Genomic DNA, 21,673 nt, shown 5'->3' on the forward strand with positions numbered 1-21,673 from the left:
ATAACAGCCGCCCTGGGTGTGACCTAATCTAGATGATGAAATATTGTCCATACACGGATTTCCCTTAAGCTGATCATAAGCATTTACCCTGTGTGGGTCAGCTTTTTGTGCCACTGTATGTTCATGCATTCATATGTATGTGTCCTTTAGCACAGTTTTATATGTGTGTAGAACACAAAATGCACAGACAGGGTAATATGACACAATGGAGGGGATGCTGACCTCCAGTGTTTTTTTTTTTTCTTTTCGTTTCTAGAGCAGAAGGAGAGAAAACAAGGTGACTGTTACAGGACAAACAGTTCAAAATGGAAATCTGGCATCCCTCCTCCTCCACCTTACCCATTTGACCTCAGCTTTCTAATAAAAATCTGCATCTACACCCTGCTGTTTTCCCTTATCCTCCATTCCAGATTAATCTCAACACAAGACTGCTTTAATATTGCTGTGTGCGTTCCTGAGTGGTTGTTAGCAAATGTGTGTCACTGCTTTAAGTGTGTAAGTGGGTGCATGATCATGTCTGTATATTTGAGACAAAGAGAAATTAAAAAACTAAAGGATACTAAAGGTTCAAAAGCGATACAAAGATAAAATCTAAAACGTCATATCTGGACTCTTTTCAGACTAATATCGGCAGCATCCTGGCAGCTGTCAACCCCTACAAGCAGATCTCAGGTATGTATGACCCAGAGAGGGTGGACCTTTACTCCAAGCACCATCTAGGGGAGCTGCCACCACACATCTTTGCTGTGGCCAACGAATGCTACCGCTGCATCTGGAAACGCCACGACAGCCAGTGTGTTCTCATCAGGTGAGTTTACACACACAGACACACACTCACACACTTACACTAATAATTAACTGGTTTAAGCTCTAGTTCATGCCTCATTGCCTCATGCTTGTCCATTGAAAGTAAAGTTTTTCCATCCATCCATTTTCTATGCAATAAGTGGTTATACTGTTAAGACTCTCAGGGGACTGCAGGCTATCCCAGCATGCACTGGGCGAGGGGGAGTTCCATTTTTGGAAATTCCAGCTATTCTTACTGTCCTACTTACCCGGAGTTACACATGCATTTTTTATGTCTTTGCATGCAGTCTGAATGTATATTTAAAAGAAAGGTTCAACATTATGGAACATATGTTTATTCACTTTCTTGCTGAGATTAGATGAGAAATAGGATAACACTCTCGTATCTGTGTATTCGCTGTACAGCCAGGAGACGGTTAGCTTAGCTTAGCTTAGCGTAAAGGCTGGAAAGAGATGGAAACAGCTAGCCTGGCTTTGTAACAAGCTGTTTCTTGGCTGGAAGCAGTGACCTCAGTTTTACACTTGTACAGATAAAACAAACATATAATGTGTTCATTGGTGAGCTCTATAGGTGCTGGTAGGCCTGTTTGTTAGCTTCAGACAGAGCTAGGATACCTGTTTCCTCCTTTCGTCCTGGCACCAGATGAAAACTGACAGAATATCCAGCAGTTTTTATAATAACCTTGCTGGTGTTTACGCTAATGTTATTATACCACAAATGAGAACTTGTTGTGTCGATCTCATCATGAATATCAAGCCACTAGAATATATTCATGTAAATGTATTTTTCCCCTTTGGAGCTCATGCAGAGACTGGCAGACAGTGACAGCTATTACACATAATAAACAATCAAGGTTGTCGGCACAATCCAGACATATTGATTTCCGCTGTTTATTGGAGAGAGAGACTGAGTCAATTCTAAATATTTAATTTTGTCAGCTGAAGAAGAATCATAGGATGAAATAATGATTGTGTTTCTCTTGGTAGTGAATATTAATGAACAACACCCTGCCAATATTTTAAAAAAGCCCACTAGGTGAAGTTGGTGAACTGCTCCTGGCCTGCTCTGCTAACTGACATGATCTGGTTGTGGGGTCAGACATCTCATCATGCGTTCAGTTAAGCTCAGTCTTTGTCTCGCTTGATGTCCTGATTGAGAGAGACTGGGAGCTAATGCAATATCGCTGAAAGTATCCAACCTCAGTATCAATTAAACAACCAGACCAATCTGAGATATGGGAATGTCAGAGAAGGTCATGGTGTATTTGATTAAAATGGGTTGTGTGCGCGTGTGTGTGTGTGTGTGTGTGTGTGTGTGTGTGTGTGTGTGTGTGTGTGTGTGTGTGTGGTTCAGTGGTGAATCAGGTGCAGGGAAGACGGAGAGCACTAAACTGTTGCTGCAGTTCCTGTCAGTGATGAGCCAGAAATCAGCCGGGACTGCTCCATCAGAGAAAACCACACGTGTGGAGCAGGCCATCGTACAGAGCAGGTACAAACTGATGAAGTGAAGAAGACACACTTTCCCTTTTTTTGCTCTGATTTTACTGTAGGGGTGTTTTGGGACAAGACCAGATCAAATCTTGACTCTTATCTAACTGTATCTATCTTTGAGAGCAAGTCTAAGTAAAGTCATGTGTTTTTAAAAGAAGTCTGTAGGGTCACTGAATGCTGACTAGGGCTGCAACTCAAAATGTTTATTTTTAAATAGATCTACTGATTATTTTCAACTAATTGATTTATCATTTGGTCCATAAAATAGTACAAAAAATGAAGTGGTCATATTTCTTGTTGTGTTTGATCAACAGTCCAAAACCCGAAGTTATTCTGTTCACAGATATAAAATTGAGAAAAGCACCAAAACACCACAATAGAAAGGCTGAGACCTGAGCATGTTTGGTATTTCTGCTTTAAAAAACTAAACAATGGATTATCAAAACTATCCATCAAACAACTAATTGACTAATTGACTCTTTGTTGCAGCTCTAATACTGACAACTAAAATGACATGGAATTTGTGCATTTAATATTAATGTTCTCATGTCCATTCAATGTGTAGCTGTAATTGTTAAACATTCAAGGTGGGCACCTCTGCACACTATTCTATTTAAAGGTTTTAAAGGATTTTATTAAGTAGAGTCTTTAGGGCGTCAAAGCAGTCAACCCTTAGCCTGAAGTTTGCTCTGATTACTGCCAAGTGCCCCTGAGCCCAGATACTGTGTGAGAGCTAAGTAAGCAGTATTTATACCTGACACTAAGGGATGTGTGTAATTGTTGCTTTTGGATAAAACAGTTATTGAGGCAACATCCTCTGCAGCACATGGTCTGTGTACTATATTCTAAACATCATGCACAGATAAAAGCAGATGTGACAAAACAGACTAACCTCAGCTTTTTGTTTTCCTTGCAGTCCGATCATGGAAGCGTTTGGTAACGCAAAGACTGTTTACAACAACAACTCCAGTCGCTTTGGAAAGTTCATCCAGCTTCACTTCTCTGAGGGCGGCAACATCCAGGGAGGCTGCATCATCGACTGTATCCTTATTTTTTACACAAAATAAATAGATTTATATCAGATGTATTAGTATTTTCTAAATGTATGTGCTGCATAATATGCACGATAAAAAGGGGTGTTAAAGGAGAATATATGTGAAGACCAGTGACGAGGTTCGATTGTGTTTCCTTGACTGTCTACCTTTCAGATTTACTGGAAAAGGTAACTATGTCCGGGGCTGCAGCCTGCTCATGTCAAGTTTAAACTTATTACTACTGACTTGTCTGTCTTGTGTAGTGAATCATAATGAAGTGTTAATTGAGGCTTTGCTGCATTGATTTCACTGTAGAACCGCGTAGTACGACAAAACCCTGGAGAACGAAACTACCACATCTTCTACGCTCTGCTGGCGGGAGCTAACAAAGAGCATAAAAGTAAGAAAGGCTCAGTGAACATCTTCAAATATCAACATTGTCCTTTAAAACCTGCTCATTTTTTTCCGACTGAAACCTATGTATCTTTGGGTTAATGTGGTTACATGAGCTTTATATGATTTACAAATCAAAATGGCATATTGGAGATAAAATTTAACTGCAGGGAATACACTTGAACTCTGGTCAACACGGATAACGTTCTAATCAACCAAAGTATGTTCGTATAACTTAACTATGTCTAAACATCAAGCGTGGTTAATTATCTAAATGTTCATCTCTACCACTCTCACACTGACATCATAAATCTCCTCTGTCAGGCCTTTACTTCCTCGAGGACCCCGCTGAATCTTTCCACTACCTCAGCCAATCAGGATGTCTGAAGGACAAGAGCCTGAATGACAAAGAACTGTTTAACAGCGTTATGGTCAGTTTATCTACATCACTCTGTTTTTAACTGTGTCCAATATTCTAGTTTAAAAAAAACAAACATTTGTCTGGAGGCAAAATGATATTAAGCAGAAATTAATCCATATTGCTTTAAGTTATACGATTGTTCTGCTACATTTTTCTGTGTAATATTTGGCATTGCACCTGGAGGTTTACTGTAAATTATGGCATGTTTGTAAAGCTGAAATTTCAATCAGCATTTATCAAACATCTATGACTTTAGTGATGTAGAATATATTGTGTTAATCCTCCCCATCACTGCGACATTAAAGTAAAGACTTAACTTTGCCAGCAAAGAAGTGAAAATAAGTGTTTATAATACATGCAGCTCATCTTCTGGCAGGGCCTAATCTCTTTTCTTGTTGGTTTCTGTGCGCAGGAGGCGCTGAAGGTGTTAGAGTTCACAGAGGAGGAGATCAGAGACATGTTTAAGCTGCTGTCAGGCGTCTTACAGCTGGGAAACATCGAGTTCATGACTGCAGGAGGAGCCCAGATCACCACGAAACAGGGTCAGTGAAAACCTCATGTAAAGTGAGCAGGAAAATTAAAACTGACATAGATACATTGCAGAAGTGTAACACATCTTTGTGCATGTTTCCAGTGGTCACTGATGCCAGTGAACTGCTGGGCCTGGATGCCTTTCAGCTGTCTGAAGTCCTGACTCAGCGATCCATAATACTCAGAGGAGAGGAAATCTGCTCCCCGCTCACTATAGAGCAGGTATATGTACACATATATACGCACACATATGTACACACATTTATCCTCCCTGTATAGATCGATCCCTGCCTCTTCCCGACACTCACACACCCATCCTGACCATCCCTCGGGTCTCTTTCTCATCGTTGCAGGCTGTGGATTCCCGGGACTCTGTTGCCATGGCGTTATATTCCCAGTGTTTCTCCTGGATCATCCTCAAGATCAATCAGAAAGTCAAAGGGAAGGAAAACTTTAAATCCATCGGCATCCTCGACATCTTCGGCTTTGAAAACTTTGAGGTCAGAACTCTAAGCCTTCATATGAGACTCAGGCACGTCTTTTATATGATTTACATGCGGACCAGATACAGATCTGTACATAAGATGTGTTCCATCTTTCAATCCAGGTGAATCGGTTTGAACAGTTTAACATCAACTACGCCAACGAGAAACTTCAGGAGTACTTTAATAAGCACATCTTCTCCCTGGAGCAGCTGGAGTACAACAGGTGAAATTCCACATACAGTATATCTATACAAGAATGCACAAGCAAAGACGACACGGTTAGTTGGATTACTGCATTTAATAAAACCATTATGTAATTTTATTAATTACTTATAAGTATCAAATAACACTGAGGGGAACAAGTAAAATCATTAGATTTAAGCAATATTCTCTGTCACATGAATAAAATGTGGATCTTGTCTGTTCATAAGAAATAGTCAATTAAGGTAATTTAGTCAGTTAGTTAATCTGTATTTATTCAGGATGGCTGAAGATCTATTTTTACAAGAGACACTTGAGAACAAATTCAGTTTAAATTCTGCTCAAATCTTAGCCAGTCTGGTGAGTTTGAGAGTATAATTGTAGATTTTGTGTCTGCCAGTACCAAATTAGCACAGGAGTTTGGGTGGAGGACAACTCCATCCGTACAGTCTCTCTAAGAGATAATCAGGTTACGTTTATGTTCGAAGATCTTTTTCAGCCGTTCTGGCAGCGTCAGCCTGGTGTGCGCAGCATGGCTGTAGACTTTTTGTTTTGTTTAACCAGTGTTGTGTTGAGTATGCACAGATTGTACATGTGATATGCAGTTAACAGAAATCCTGGACCCCGGTTTTCCATGCATGATTGTTTCCGCTCCACAGGGAGGGTGTTCAGTGGGATGCCATAGACTGGATGGACAATGCAGAGTGTCTTGACCTTATAGAGAAGGTAATAAAAATGCTATTACACAGTTTGTGACATAATAAACAGTGTTTAGAGTTGAAATAATGAGAGTTTCTTAGTATCTTCTGGGCATGTGGCCAGGGAAGTTGAAATGTTGGCCCACTTTAACATAATGTTGTTTCCGTGCCAAGCGTCAGTCTTTTCTGGATCAGAGCTGGGTTGAAGTGGGTTAAAATAACAGCTGCTTCCCTGTCAGTTAAGAGCTGTGTTGGACGCCTGCCTCCGTTGGTTTCTGGAAAATGATCTAATAGTATTAGACTGATGTTTTAGAAAGTGGTGCTGATTTGATAAAGAGGATGCAATAACATCATGCTTTTTTTTTCTCCCTCCCTTAGAAACTGGGCTTGTTGGCACTGGTGAATGAAGAGAGTCGATTCCCCAAAGGAACAGACTTCACTTTGCTGGAGAAGTTGCACAGCAGACACTCTGTGCGTTATTTACACATTTGTTCAGGCACTTCTTGCATAATTCAAGAAAATGTTGAGCTGCTGTGCGGCTTCTAAACGTCACATTATATTTGAGTTTTGAGTTCTCTTTTCTTGTTCGCTGCAGACAAACCCTTATTATGTGAAGCCCAGACTTGCTGATCATCAGTTTGGTATCAAACATTATGCCGGGGAGGTGAGTTATACATAACTTAGGGTATATGTTACTGTGTGACGTCTGGGATATTTATAATGAACTTGTGTTTCCGTCAGGTCTTGTATGACGTTAGAGGAATCCTGGAGAAGAACAGAGACACCTTCAGAGACGACATCCTAAACATGCTCAAGGACAGCAGGTGAGACATTCAGATGCACTAAATGAATAGTGAATTGGGACTGTGATAAGTCAGAGAGTTGAGTAGATATGAATCCTTTGATGCAATGTCATTCTACATGTTTCAATTAGTAGATTCAAACTGTCATTATGAAAACTATAATAATACAAACCACATACAGAATGTCAACTTTGCAAGACACAAACAGGTTTGAGGACCATTTGTTCTCTCAAAAAAAAAAAACTACTCAACTAATCTTATCAAGAAATATCACATTTCCACCTGCCAGCAACATAATTGAGTTGTGTATTTATATATTTATTGTGATTTATAAAAACAAACAGTTATTACTTCAGGGATAAAAATCAAGCTGTAGTTGATATCTGTTCTGATTTTTGAACACTGCTTGTCATTTCCACTGACAGAACTCATATGTAGATGTATAATGTGTTATATTTCTGTGTCTCCACAGACTGGACTTCATCTATGACTTGTTTGAGAAGGTTGGCAGCAGGAACAACGAGGAGAAGATGGGAACAGCCAGGCGCAAACCTACTGTGAGCTCCCAGTTCAGGGTGAGTGATCAATGCAATTCACGGACATCGATGCTAAAAGACATGTAGAGGGAGTTGTAAATACGTAGCTAACAATTTGTCTCTTTCTGTGACTCCTCAGGACTCCCTTCATGCTCTCATGGCCACTCTGAGTGTATCCAACCCTTTCTTCATCCGCTGCATTAAACCCAACATGCAAAAGGTCAGTCTGTTTCTGTCTCACAGGATGATGGCATATCATCTCATAAGGTCTCTGTTTAATGTTGAAGCTTTTTTTTTTTCTTTGATTTTACTTGTAGAATCCAAATGTGTTTGACCCAGAGGTCGTCCTGAACCAGCTGAGGTATTCTGGGATGCTGGAGACTGTGAAGATCCGTCGTGCTGGGTTCCCCGTCCGCAGGACTTTCAAAGACTTTTTCTCTCGGTATAATATCTGAAGTCTGAATTTATCTTTGTCTATTTTTGTTATTTGTGATTTCTGCTTGTGTCTTTGAATTTATGTCTTTTTGAGGAAATGCCTTTTGTTTTATTTCTCGGTTTAAGTTGCTGCAATTTGTCTTTTCTTGCGTCTCATCCTCTGTCTCATGTCTTTTCTGGCTGCCAGGTATAAGATCATTCTGAAAGAAAAAGTAGCAGCAGCTGGAGATGATAAAAAGAGGAATACAGACCTTCTCATGAAATATGACAAGACCAAGAAGGAGTGGCAGTTAGGCAAGACCAAGGTAACATTTAGGAGCTGTTGGACAGCACCAGTAACAACTGATGATTAACATTATTCAAAGTAATTCACTCCTCCATCTCCTGATAACTCTTTACCTTTGCTCTGTAGGTGTTTTTGAAAGAGTCTCTGGAGCAGCGTTTAGAGAAAGACAGGGATGAAGTCCGTCGCCAGGCTGCTATGATAATCCGAGCTCACCTTCTCACCTTCTCTGCCAAGTAAGAACTGAAGTGAAACTGCAATTTTCGGCATTTGGGAACACATTTGTGGCTTAATGACACTGTTCTTATTCAATGTATCTTACGTGTATTTTTCGTTTTGTCTACAGGAAGCACTTCAAGTGTGTACGCGCCAGTGTCGTCACCCTCCAGAAACACTTCCGCAAGCACATCCAGCGCAGGCGATTCGTGAAGCGACGCAAGGCAGCTCTGGTGCTCCAGAAACACAGGCGAGGCCAGGTGGCGCGTGCTCGTGTTCGAAAGCTCCGAGAGGAGAAGAAGAAGAGGGAGGATGAGCAGAAGAAGAAAGAGGAGGAAGAGAAGAAAACGCCTGGTGAAGGGGAGCAGGGGGAAGCGGATGAAGGAGCAGAGATGAAGACAAAATCGTCAGAGGCTAGTGTTTTTATTTTCATAGTCTCACCAGGGATTTTGTGTCTCATTCTGCCTTCTTTGATTTTCAGATTAACGCAAATGTCATCTCCCCTCCAGGATGAGGCCCGGCAGATGGAGGAGATCCTGCAGTTGGAGCGAGAGATCGAGCGCTTGCAGAAGAAGAGAGAGGACGAGGTATCGCAGCTGTGTGAGTCCTCCAAACAGGAGCTGCAGCTGCGCCGGGACGCTGAGCTCAAACGGATGAAGAAGGAGGCTTCTCGCAAGGCCACAGAGCTCATCGACCTCCTGAACTTCGGAGGCGTGGATCCCTCCCTTGGAGCAGTAGGAGCGAAGCCTGCTGCCGAGGCGAAAGCTCCGAAAAGGAAGAGTGCCGCCAGAGGTGCATCCAAAGAGGAGGAGGTGGATGAAGGCTTCCATGCTGAGGAGGAGTGCATCCCTCTCCCTGACTTCCCTCCTCCTGCTGAGACAGATGCTCCTGTGGATCAGGAGATATTTGCTCAGCTCCCTCCTCCCCCACCTGCCTTTGCAGAGGGGACGGTGCCTCCTGCACCACCTCCTCCACCTCCTCTGTCCACAGACGGTGCACCTGCCGCTGGAATTCCTCCCCCTCCTCCTCTGCCTCCACCTGAAGATGGCTCTGCTGCCCCTCCACCTCAACCTCCACCTCCTCCTATACCACCTCCACCTCCCCCGGGAGAGGGGGAGAAGAAGGAGGGAGCCAAGGTGGAGCCGGAGAGGAAGGTAAGCATGGTGGAGAGCCTGGTGGACGGGGAAGAGCCAATTTACAGCATGCCGGCCGACACAGAGTCGGATTACGACCAGGAGGAGGAGGAAGGGTCCGTCAATGCGGGAGATGACAGCTCTGTATCCGGGAGCAACCGTGGCAGCGCCGCGGTGGCGGACGAGGAGCACCCGAGGAAGTCAACCTGCACCAACGCCAGCATCGAGTCCTACAGAGGCAGCTCCGACTCTGTGAGGACACACACTCACACGCATCCTCACACGCGTGCACGCAGATATGTATGAGCAGCTCTGCAGTTACAATCGATGTTCAGTATAAACTGAAAGTGTGACGCACTTTGCCATTTCTTATTGTTTACTATAGTAACTCATGAATGTTATTGTCCGCTGTTCCAGTATGCAGACAGTGATGATGAGCATGATGGGATGATGGACACTGATGAGGAAGTGACAAACGGCAGAGTGACTTTGCTTAATGGAAATGGGCCGCCATATTTCCATGGCTACCTCTACATGAAGGGTGAGTTTATATTATCTGTGTCTTATTCTGAAATTAAGCCTTTACCACCTTTTTCAATTTTGCCTAAAATTCTCTCCTCCGCTCCCCCAGCTGGACTGATGATCCCGTGGCGGAGGCGCTGGTGTGTGCTGAAAGATGAAACCTTCATGTGGTTCCGGTCCAAACAAGAGTCTCTGAAGTCCGGCTGGCTCTACAAGAAAGGAGGAGGCCTCTCTACTCTGTCACGGAGGTTGTTGTAGTTGTTACTGAGTGAAGCCTGCATGCTAATTAAATGAAACCACATCTCTGCTGGAAGTGCAGTCCAGTACAATGTCCAGTGAATGTTTCAGTTGAATGATGATGTAGTTATCCATGAGTCAATAAGACCTGACAAACCTCCAAAATTCAGTTTTCATGTTACATGCTGCATGAAATTAAGAGTTTAACTAGTGGTTGCATGTGAGCTTGATTTTTTTCAAAGACCTTTTCAATATATTGAATGGAATTGACAAGGTTAATATGTCTTGAGTTGTTTAAGATAGTCCAGTGTTCTGTTGAAGCATTTGGGGTATTTGTCTAACTTGAAGCTTTAAACCCTCTGCAGAACTGGCGAACTACAGTGTCCTACTCAAGCTGATGTACAGTGACTTTACTGATGCTTTACTTAGTGTCAGTTGATGATCCACTTCAAAAAAGTAGATCTTTCATTATTTAAAATGCATTTAGACAACAAGTTAGTGGGTTACTTTTTAGAAAGATCATTTATTATTGTTATGATTATGATTATTATTCAAAAACTACACATACATTAAAAAGTTTTTAAATTGCACAATATAGTTTTCATCAATAGGTACTTCCACCCTTGGATACATGTTTCATATGTCAGATTTTATTCTATATGAAGAAGCAAATTCACTTTGTATTGCAAATAGAAATGAAGCACAATATGTGCACCTATCATTTATAGTCAAGTCAGATAAACCTTTCTAATATCTAGAGTGTGTTATCTTGGCCGTTATTTTCATTGTGTCTCATTTTGCCCTAGAAACTGGAAGATGCGTTGGTTTGTGCTGAGGGACAGCAAGCTGATGTACTACGAGAACGACAGTGAGGAGAAGCTGAAGGGAACCATCGATATCAGAGCTGCCAAGTAAGATTCAGCACGACACGCGCACACACATTGTCATATTCACTACTACTTTTTCTTTTTCGCGATAACAGCTGCAATTATATCCTGTGCATGTGTGCGCGTGTGTGTTTGTGTGTTTGCATATGTACAGGGAGATCATGGATAATCATGAGAAGGAGAACGCTCTGAACATCGTGACGGATGAGAGAACCTATCAGGTGTTTGCTGAGTCACCAGAGGATGCAAGGTGCTGTCCAGATGAAGTCTTTATGTAGAAAACAACAACATGTTTCGTATTCACAGTTAATCTGAGTAGATTGATGATAATAGTGACAACACCTCTGTCTCTCTGTGCAGTGGCTGGTTTAATGTCCTCAGTAAGGTGCGTGTTTGCACTCCTGAGCAGCTGCTGGAGATGTCCCACGAACAGGCCAATCCAAAGAACGCTGTGGTCAGTCTTGAAAAAATATAATGCAATAACTTTTTATGTGTTTATCCCTCTGTCATTTCTCACTTATTCCACATAATATGTGTGTTCAATATCCTGTGAGGCGGCTTTTATTTTATGGCTTTTACTCAAGAGGGTACAATGAATTTGATCTAAAGCAACTATCATGAAAAAGCTATGAGTTAGGTCACTTTGTAATTGCGAGCATGACACTGTAGAAGTGATGATGCATTTCATTAATGTTTTAAATCATTCTCCACTCCTCCTTCAGGGAACCCTTGACGTCGGGCTGATCGACTCTGTTTGTGCGTCAGACAACCCTGATCGGTAAGTTGGTCTGATCGTCAAAAAGAAGCAAAATGCTGATGTACTAAGCAGGTCTGGGACCATTTTGTTCTTTGCACAGCAAATTCCCTGAATTTGATCGCAGAATATTTTTGGTGTCAATGAAAATCTCAGAATATTTAAAATCTCAAAAATAGTTTCTTAAATGAAAAAGAGAGAGAGAATTTCTTTATAAAAAAAGAAATCTGCTGATTTGATGTTTTCCAATCATACACAGAAAATATTGTAGAAAAGGAGTGTAGTCTGAATAGACTAATTCAGTACAGCTTGTATTTCAAAATAAAACATTTTCCACTCTGGATTAACTTGGACTCTGCTGCTGAGTGACACAAGACTAGTAACAACTGAGTTACTCTTTTTGTGCCTCTCACAATAAATTTGAAAATACATGGCACAGGACAGTTCTGCTTTTTTTGTGTTAACTGGAAAACTCAGTATGCCATCTTATTTCTGTCACTTGACCTCTGCAGGCCCAACTCTTTTGTCATCATTACTGCCAACCGTGTGATCCACTGCAACAGTGACACACCAGAGGAGATGCATCACTGGATCAGTCTGCTGCAGAAACCCAAAGGAGACGCCAGGATCGACGGGCAGGAGTTCCTTGTCAGAGGTGAGAAGAGATTTTATTTTTTAGATATGTACAAGCTTTTACATGCACTTTCCTGTAGTAAGATTTCATGAATTTTTTGTGAACTGTGGGACTATAATAAGACACGTAAAATGTACCATTTACAGATAGTGCTAATTGGTATACAAAATTGTTCGTCAAATTAGGGGAAGACCTAAGAAGACCTGCATATATAGTTAGTTTGAAACATATATATATTTTAAATAGCAGTGACAAAGTGGAGAAAATCTGTTGAAATATGTATAAATAAATAAAATGTGGAAGTATTTAAAAAAGCGTGTTTGAAAGGTTTTAGTAAAATGCTTCATACATTTAGACACTGAAGGTGAGAAATTTGTCACCATATAATTACTCAGAGAAATAAAACTGAATTACTGGTTAACCCTGCTGTGAAAATCATTTACATTCTTCCTTGTCTCTCTGACTCTTTTCCTCTTCTCTCCTTCTCTGCTCTCATCATCTTTCAGGTTGGCTCCAAAAGGAAATGAAGACGAACGCTAAGAGCACATCCCTGAAGCTGAAGAAGCGCTGGTTTGTTTTGACCCACAACTCCCTGGATTACTACAAGAGCTCAGAGCGAAACTCCTCCAAGATGGGAACTCTGGTCCTTAACTCCCTCTGCTCTGTCATTCAGCCAGATGAACGAGTGCACAGGGAGACAGGTGAGGATGGAGAGAAATGGCAAAAGAGACAGAAAGTAGTAACTTTAATCAGGGATTACACATAGAAGGTGAGGGACTACATGTGCAATTATGTACATGAAAATTGCACCAGTTTCATTCTGCTAAATTACAGAGAATATATCTCTGATATAAAACCTTCCCTTAGGGGATTTTTTTTTTTCTTCATTTTATAGTAATACATGCTAAATGTTTTTACAGGTTACTGGAACATCATCGTGTACGGGAGGAAGCATTCCTACCGCCTCTACACCAAGATGCTGAATGAGGCCATGAGGTGGACAGCTGCTATACAGGGAGTCATAGACAGCAAGACCCCCATAGAAACTCCGACTCTGCAGCTGATCAGAGACATCAAGGTAAAACAGACAAACGCACACAGACACAGGAAGAGAAGATTTATAATTCATCAACAGAAAATGTGTTCTAAAGTTGATTGTAATCTCCTCCCATTCCCACAGGAGAACAGTGTGAACCCAGATATAGTGGAGCAGATGTACAGGAGAAACCCCATCCTCAGATACACTCAGCACCCTCTGCACTCCCCTCTACTGCCGCTCCCTTATGGAGAGGTCACCACCCGTAAGTAAAACTCCTACTCTGCAACACACACTCTCCTCTTCCTCCTCCTCCTCCTTTTCATCCTGCTTCTTGTGTTCTTTTTCCTCTTCTTTCACAAACTGTGCACATATAGATACATGAATATTAAAACGTGATATGACTGGTCGTGTTTGCAGATTTCCGCACTGAAACAGATCATATGGCTGAATATCAATTCTAAGTTCTTTTGTTATGTTACCGCCCACATTCGCATCCACGATCACGTTTCCCCTTTTCTACCAAAAAGTTTGTTCTCTGTTCACCTTTTCTTCCCTTTGTCTTTCTCCATGCAGTGCAAAGGCAGCAGGGTTACGCCAGCCTGCAGGATGAGGCGGTGCGAGTGTTCAACTCGCTGCAGGAGATGGAGACTCTGGCAGACACCGTGCCCATCATTCAGGGCATCCTGCAGACCTGCCAGGACCTGCGCCCTCTCAGGGATGAGGTACTTGAAAACTGAAGTTACTTTCTTGTCTGGTCTCAGCAGAAAATGTGGTTTGTTTATAAGATGTTAGACACAGAGTTAGAATTGAATAAAGAAACACAGTGGTGTGTAGTGTGAGCTTTATGAAAATATATTAGAAGTTGCGTCTTAGTTCTTTTTCCAACATAGCATATAAGAAAAGCAATGTGTATACAGTGATTTGACATTTTTTCTTTTTCAGATTTCTAAAATCTCCTTCATATTTCTGTTTTTCAGGTATATTGTCAGGTGATCAAGCAGACCAATCATGTACCTCAGCCTAACAGCCCAGCCAATCGGGCACACTGGCACCTGCTCACCTGCATGAGCTGCACCTTCCTGCCCAGTCGAGCCATCCTCCGATACCTCCGCTTCCACCTCAAGAGGTCAGTGTGTGTTTGCGGTTTGGATAGTGCCTCTTTGATCGTCATTCATGGGATAAAGCTGTATTAAAATGTGTATGTATGTGATTTGATTCAGGGTACGTGAGCGCTATCCCGGCACAGAGATCGAGCGCTACGCTGCTTTCATCGGGGAATCCCTGAAGAAGACCAAGACTCGTGAGTTTGTTCCCTCTCAGGAGGAGATCGCCGCCCTGCTGGTGAGACAGGAGATGAGCACCACCGTTTACTGCCATGGCGGAGGCTCCTGCAAGATCTCCATCAATTCGCACACCACAGCTGGAGAGGTGCACCTCAGAAAACACACACATACACTGACAAATCATACAAACACTTTTCTGGGCCCACCCGAGAGATGATATAAAGGCAGTGTTTCTACATTTTCTTCTGTGTTTATGGGACATTCAGTCCCCCATATGTAGTGAATAATATCCACTTTAAACATCTGTCTTACATTAATTTATTCTGAAGGGGAAACACCGTCACAAGTATTGCGTATTTTTTGATTTGTTTTTTCCTTTTTCGTCCCCTCTTATTGTGACAAATTATAGGAGGAAGTACAGGAAGGAGAAAAAGCAAAAAAGTGCATAAAACTGAAAAAAACATTTGCAAAAGATTATTTTTAAAGAAAAATATAAATGTAAGCTCCACTTATTACATTTCAGAGTGAAAACGAATGTGTGTTTTAATGTTGCTGCTGCAGGTTGTGGAGAAGCTGATCAGAGGCCTGGCCATGGAGGAAAGCAAGAACCTGTTTTCTTTGTTTGAACACAACGCCTGCACAGACCGAGCTTTGGAGAGCAGAGTGATTGTGGCAGATGTTCTGGCCAAGTTTGAAAGGTATCTAATTTTTCATACCCTGCGTTAATCTATAAGAATTCTATTGGCATAGATTTCAATTGTTTGGTTGGGTTAAATATCATGTAATGTAAATACTGATTTAGAGATAATTGTAATTGGCCAGTTTTGCTGTTAATTGTTACTTTGGTTTATGTTTCTGTGCTTGGGGATTCTACCTGAGTCTGCTGCGTATGTTTTCCAGATTGGCAGGTAGTGAAGAAGAGGAGGAGGAAGGAGAGTGGAAACTCTACTTCAAACTCTACTGCTTCTTGGATGTGGAGAGCATGCCCAAAGAGGGAGTGGAGTTTGCTTTCATGTTTGAACAGGTGAGATTTACTCCACAACTGGAGCCAATATTCACAAGAGGTAATAATTACTGCTAACTGAGAATGAGATTCCTTATTTTTCTTATTTTTAGATCTTATTTGAAGACCATGGTGGGCAACAGTTTTCACCAATTACTCATAGCGATGTTTATATTATTATCAATAGTCAGGATGTAAGAAAAATAGCATTTTTATTGAAGCTAAAGTTTAGTAAGTTGTACAGAATATTGTATGTGATTATAATGTCCTTAAATCCATTTCTTGAAAATATAAAATGTGTTGCTCTCTCTTTCTCTCTCAGGCTCATGAGTCCCTGATAAGTGGTCACTTCCCAGGGTCAGAGGAGACTTTGCAGCATCTGGCCGCTTTACGCCTCCAGTATCTCCACGGCGACGGTGCAGGCCGGGCTGGATGGAGCCTGGGAAGCGTTTATCCAATCGGACGTCTCCGCAATCGCATCCTCCACTCCACCAAGCCGGGCGTGGGGGCTGCAGGTGGCGCTGGAGTAGGCGGCGGAGGAGGAGTGGGAGACGGGAAGGGCTTGGTTGGAGGACAAGGAGGTGTTCCTATCGGAACGGAGAAACGAAAGACCCCGAGCTTCCTGGATGGTACTCTGAGGAGGAGCTTCAAGACTGGTTCACTGAAGAAACAGAAGGTTTTTGCCCCTTTACTACAAGTCCTGCAGACTTTTTGGTGCATTACATGTAACTAGTATTTTAAGTGGTGTAACATATGACATGTTAAACTCTACCTATTTCATATAAAACTCTTTACTTACTTTTTTAATTCAATTTGCATTGCAGCAATATATCATTTTGAGAGCTCATTACTCTAAAAGAAAACCGAATATAAATCCTATAAATCTCTGACTGACTGAGAGTTTGACAGAATATTCTTCATCGACTGGCTGACCTGTGACGTTTCAGGTGGAGGAGGAGCAGATGTTGGAGATGTGGGTGAAAGAGGAGACCTCAGCCACACGGACCAGCGTGCTGGAGAAGTGGACCCGACTGCAGGGAATGCCCCAGCACCAGGCCATGCTTAAATATATGAGCATCATTAAGGAGTGGCCTGGATATGGATCTACTCTGTTTGACGTGGAGGTGAGAGAAGACTTAGAAGAGAAGAGTGATGGTGCAATAGAATTTAAAATGTTAAATCTGTTGTTAAAATCTGACAAGTAACCCTGACCTTTCCCTACCCTGTTCTCTCTGCAGTGTAAAGAAGGCGGTTTCCCTCACGACCTGTGGCTGAGTGTGAGTGCTGACAATGTGTCTGTGTATAAACGAGGTGAACCCAAACCTCTGGAGACCTTCCAGTACGAACACATCACCTTCTTCGGGGCTTCTCAGCCCTGCACCTACAAGATCATCGTGGATGAGAGGGAGATGTTCTTTGAGACGCCATTGGTGAGAGCTCATTATTTACCTTTTATTTATTTTTTTCATTTCCTTTTTCATGATTTTTTTTCATTATTGAATGCTGCACCAATTATTTTCTCAATTATTCAATTAATGCTTGAGCTATAAAACACCGGCAACCAGTAAAAAAAAAAAGCAATTTTCTCAGTGGGATTCATCCTCTGAGGACCATGAATGTCAAAATTTTATATCAATCTGTCCAACAGTTGTTGAGATATTTCAGTCTATTTCAGTTCTGGACTGACAGAGTGCCGTTGCCATACAAAATGTCTCTTTAATATTTTGGCTCTTAACCACTCATTAACACCGATGTGCAAACTGAGGGATATTTTTTTACTTTTTAGGTTGGAGAGATCACCAAGATCATGAGGGCCTACATTAATATGATGGTGAAGAAACGTTGCAGCATCATGTCAGTGACCAGCGTCGCCAGTTCCTGGGTCAGGTGATCGGCACCAACCAATCAGAGCCCTCGGTTTGTCAAGTGGCAAACAGATGCCTCGGCCCCACGGCATTGGTTGGTTGGTTTTGTCGCACCAACCAGCTAATCCTCACGGCTGAATCAAGAGCGGTGGATGAGCGTGGAAAGCAAAATGGGGAAGAGTGGACATAGAAGCCAAAACGCACACTCTACTACTGGCCTGGGTTTCACTTGGGATAAGGGATCTATTTAAAAATGAGCATGACAAAGAAAACAACCTGTATTTTTGGACGGTCCTTTCAAATACATAACCCCCAGTTGTAGTCCTGCATGTAGATGTTCAAGCACAACTCCACAACTTCTCTCCGCTTTCCTTTCCAGACAAACAAATCTCAGTAATTTACAAGCACAACTCAGCCGCCCAGTCCGTCCCAGGTGGCTCCCTATTCCCCCCCCAGTGCACTGCCAGACAGAAGAAAGCCACACTCTCTCAGTTAGATTTCTTTCTCACTCCTCCTCCGAGTTCAGAGTCTCTCTCTTTCTCTTCACGTGTCCTCACTCCTGTTGCATCTTTATTTGCTGTTGGTATTACGTTACGATGCTGAATTCTTGTTCTTGCTTGCTTTCTCTCTGTTGTTTCTCTCTCTGTCTTTTATCTGTAACATCAGCTAGATTTACATTCGTTTGTGACTGAGAAAAAGGACTCGATGATGATTCCTCTTCAGGGCTACTAAAAGCAAAATAAGCTCCATGCCCGACATAGTGTTCACTTGCTCACTCGTCAGTGCCACCGTGTGGCCACAAGAAGAAAATGCAGCCAAAGGAAGTGGCTTTAACTATTTCTGAACAATATCAAATAGATATTCTTGAGAAGAAGGAAGAGTAGAGGTTTTTGCTTTGGAGGCTCTCTGGTCATGTTTAGCTTGACATCAAGAGTCTGTGCATGGTTAACAGCCTCGTGTGGCTCTGTAAAGAGAACAATATCAACCAGAATAGTATGTGACAAAACGTTTCCCTATCTATGTCTACATGTAACACACACTGCATACATGTACTGTATATTCACATACATGTAAACATAAACTGAATGAACATGTATTGTTTTGTACTGTATATCACACAATATAAGAGTTATTATTGAATTTTCAGTGGCCACTGCACTGTACAGTATATAGATGCCATACTAAATGAAATGTGACACCTCTCGTGTAAAAATACATGCAAGTGAATGGTGTTGATAATGACCACTGTATGTGTGAATATGATGCCAATACTGTACATCCTTCACTGGCTGTGCCATTAATGTGACTCACAGAGAAGTACGAATTAGCAGAAACACAGACTATTATGAGACTGGCTGCTATGGTGGCCACGTTTTCACAGTGTTTTGATGAATTTATCATTGTTGTCATCTGTGGGACTGACACTAAAGAGCATCAGCCGGAGCCATACAGTATTGTATATCTGTGTCTGCTCATGCTAATCTCACCTTTTCTTTTATCGAGGAGATCAGTGACTGAAACGATAACGCATCAAAGCTCCAGTTTGTCTGTGTTTCCAACCTGTTTATGATTATGTGACTTTTATTACTGATACTACTCATGTTACTGTATGCCCCCGCTATCTTAACCACCCTGAAGTGCTGTGTCGGGAATGCTGCTGTGTGTGCGTGCGTGTGTGTGTGTGTGTGTGCGCGTGTGTCTTAATGGTGTATTCCAATTGGTTGGAAAAGAAAAGGGAAATGAGAAAAGAAAAGTAATTTTACTGAGTGTATTCCTTGGAAATAAGACGTATTTACATGACTAACCTTTGCAAAGGATGGTGTTGTGATTGTGATTTAAAGGGAAAAGCATGGGATCTCAGGGGAGGGTTAGGGGTTATTTATTTCCTATTGTACTGTATGTATTGCAAGGTGTGTTTGGGAGGATAATGTATTAAAAATATAAGGGATTTTTTCAGTCTCAGTGAAAAAGGAGCAGATAAGACACTGTGAGGAAATGGGCTTGGAAATGGTTTAATTGTGCACTGGGAATACCGACAGTTATCACTGCTTTATGTGTGTGTGTGTTCTTGGACTGAAAATGAAGTCACCGCTCTGTCAACATCACCTGACAATGCGGCACTACAGGTAGACGGCAGCATCCCTCATGTGTTACACCTCTAGAGGACAAAAACAGTGTTTCCCCACATCAGATACCCAGGGGGAATACTTAAATAACATGGAAAAATACAGTGTAATATCAAAACACAGTCCAATTAAATGTCTAATTTGGCCAAGATAACGTTTCTAAACTATAGTTTATATATCAACAAGAATTTCAGTCTTTGCCCTGAAGAAAGTTATAGTTTGCTGCCTTTCACACCAGATATTTAAGTTAAAGTAATTTTCCTTAAGGTGAAATTGTCTGTTGTCCATCTGTGCTGCATTCAGGGCCTAGCCAGGATTTTATAAAACCTGAGGTCATGAGTCTGAGACCCTCAGCCTCTAACCCGATTCTCAGGTTCCAGAAATTTTTTTTTTCTGTAATTTTTTTAAATTATAATTTGGATATTTCATATGTTGTTTATTGGTCAATTATACGATCTATACATTTTAATTCCAAATGTGGTCTACATCTAAAAACTGTTTTGAAGCATTTTCCACACTGCAAGAAATTAAAAATGAATTCTAAATATATTTTTGGGCATTGTTATGCCTTTATTAGACAGATGTGTAGAGTGAGACATGACAAGAAAAGAAACGGGGATGTCATGTAACAAAGGTCCCTGGCCAGACATGGCGGTTCATGGTCAGCACCTTAAACCCTAGGCCACCAGGACACCAAATGAATACAATAATGGTGGGGAAATACTAAATTATCTACTTATTTGACCATAAGGTTAAGAAAAGAAAGTGTCCCTTCACTAACATAGAAAAAAATATTAAGTATGTGACCTCAGTGTTTTTAATTGTGGCTATGGTCCTGACTACATACACACAGCCCACTGGGATCCTGCCTATAGAGTTAGAATAAGCAGAACTCACTCAGAGGTTCCAGTTTAAACTTTTGATTATTTTAGTTTCGGCTAAAACGAGTGCAAAACTATAGGTCAAGTTTATAAGCCATAATTAATGAGGAACCTGGAGCTGCCTGTTCTAATTATTCTACGTCTATGGTTCTGTCTGTCACTGATATTACACTGAGTAGGAGGAAGTTGCCCCATGATTGGTGGAATGTGATCAGTGTGTTTCCTAAAGACAACAATAAACTGAAGTTAGATTTTGAAGTATCTGATCACAAATCTGTCTTCAAGGGCAACTTCATCACAAAGGGTCCTGTTATCAGCCGCAGGCGGCCAGAGTGGGGCCCCTTCTTATGTTATGCTTATTATCATCATTATATAGTAAAACATTGTGCTTGTTAAAAAAAAAAAGAGAAAGAGAGAGATATGTGTGTTATTCTTTTTTATTTGTAACTGGCTTTACAAAATTATGCTTTAATAAATTATTGGAAATTGTCCTCTATTTGTTGTTTTGTGTGTGCATCTATTTTGAAAATTAAATTTACTCAAGCTCTGTAGCCTACTTAATCAACTCTCTTCTATCTCTCCACGAGAAAGCAAGCATACTCTTAATATTTTATATAAAAACATGATGAGTTTGTAAAATACACTAAATCTGCTTGTTTTTGGCTCGTTATAAAATAGCTGCTTGTTATTAGCAGTTCCACGAAGGAGACTGTTCACCTCTAAACTTCTCAAATGGTTTCATTTAAATATTTGCTTGAGGCCCCAACGATCAAACTTTAAATAAAAGTCTCCAAAAGTTAAACAATGTTATGCAACAGAACTATTCTTCTTTGCGATTCATATAATCACCTCATGCCCCCTCAGGTTTATCTTGAGGTTTTTGTGTAAAATGAAATGAAGCACTTATTAAAGCTAGTGGAGTAAAAAGTACGATATTTCCCTCTGAGGTGTAATGGAGTAACATTAAGTAAAGTA

At 41.3% G+C, this 21,673-nt stretch overlaps 1 protein-coding gene across 1 annotated transcript in view; it reads left to right on the top strand.

The window, feature by feature from the left end:
* The window catches only part of myo10l1 (myosin X, like 1), a 48,985-nt gene extending 27,791 nt beyond the window's left edge, over positions 1-21,194 (top strand). The window contains exons 4-43 of the mRNA XM_056393468.1: positions 621-808; positions 2,162-2,296; positions 3,215-3,339; positions 3,507-3,520; positions 3,648-3,732; positions 4,050-4,156; positions 4,559-4,688; positions 4,781-4,899; positions 5,031-5,177; positions 5,285-5,385; positions 6,023-6,089; positions 6,440-6,532; positions 6,657-6,725; positions 6,803-6,885; positions 7,337-7,439; positions 7,540-7,620; positions 7,718-7,842; positions 8,023-8,140; positions 8,248-8,354; positions 8,465-8,747; positions 8,844-9,719; positions 9,885-10,008; positions 10,099-10,237; positions 11,033-11,137; positions 11,268-11,363; positions 11,474-11,567; positions 11,836-11,891; positions 12,380-12,522; positions 13,008-13,202; positions 13,422-13,579; positions 13,682-13,802; positions 14,114-14,262; positions 14,518-14,666; positions 14,761-14,968; positions 15,385-15,521; positions 15,724-15,847; positions 16,149-16,502; positions 16,774-16,950; positions 17,065-17,256; positions 17,613-21,194. Of these exons, the coding sequence (XP_056249443.1) occupies positions 621-808; positions 2,162-2,296; positions 3,215-3,339; positions 3,507-3,520; positions 3,648-3,732; positions 4,050-4,156; positions 4,559-4,688; positions 4,781-4,899; positions 5,031-5,177; positions 5,285-5,385; positions 6,023-6,089; positions 6,440-6,532; positions 6,657-6,725; positions 6,803-6,885; positions 7,337-7,439; positions 7,540-7,620; positions 7,718-7,842; positions 8,023-8,140; positions 8,248-8,354; positions 8,465-8,747; positions 8,844-9,719; positions 9,885-10,008; positions 10,099-10,237; positions 11,033-11,137; positions 11,268-11,363; positions 11,474-11,567; positions 11,836-11,891; positions 12,380-12,522; positions 13,008-13,202; positions 13,422-13,579; positions 13,682-13,802; positions 14,114-14,262; positions 14,518-14,666; positions 14,761-14,968; positions 15,385-15,521; positions 15,724-15,847; positions 16,149-16,502; positions 16,774-16,950; positions 17,065-17,256; positions 17,613-17,717 (5,982 nt within the window). The 3' untranslated portion in view covers positions 17,718-21,194. The remainder of the gene's footprint in view (positions 1-620; positions 809-2,161; positions 2,297-3,214; positions 3,340-3,506; positions 3,521-3,647; positions 3,733-4,049; positions 4,157-4,558; positions 4,689-4,780; positions 4,900-5,030; positions 5,178-5,284; positions 5,386-6,022; positions 6,090-6,439; positions 6,533-6,656; positions 6,726-6,802; positions 6,886-7,336; positions 7,440-7,539; positions 7,621-7,717; positions 7,843-8,022; positions 8,141-8,247; positions 8,355-8,464; positions 8,748-8,843; positions 9,720-9,884; positions 10,009-10,098; positions 10,238-11,032; positions 11,138-11,267; positions 11,364-11,473; positions 11,568-11,835; positions 11,892-12,379; positions 12,523-13,007; positions 13,203-13,421; positions 13,580-13,681; positions 13,803-14,113; positions 14,263-14,517; positions 14,667-14,760; positions 14,969-15,384; positions 15,522-15,723; positions 15,848-16,148; positions 16,503-16,773; positions 16,951-17,064; positions 17,257-17,612) is intronic.
* Positions 21,195-21,673: the final 479 nt, after the last annotated feature.

This window comes from Seriola aureovittata, chromosome 13, assembly GCF_021018895.1.
Source record: "Seriola aureovittata isolate HTS-2021-v1 ecotype China chromosome 13, ASM2101889v1, whole genome shotgun sequence".
In the NCBI taxonomy this organism is placed as follows: Eukaryota; Metazoa; Chordata; class Actinopteri; order Carangiformes; family Carangidae; genus Seriola; species Seriola aureovittata.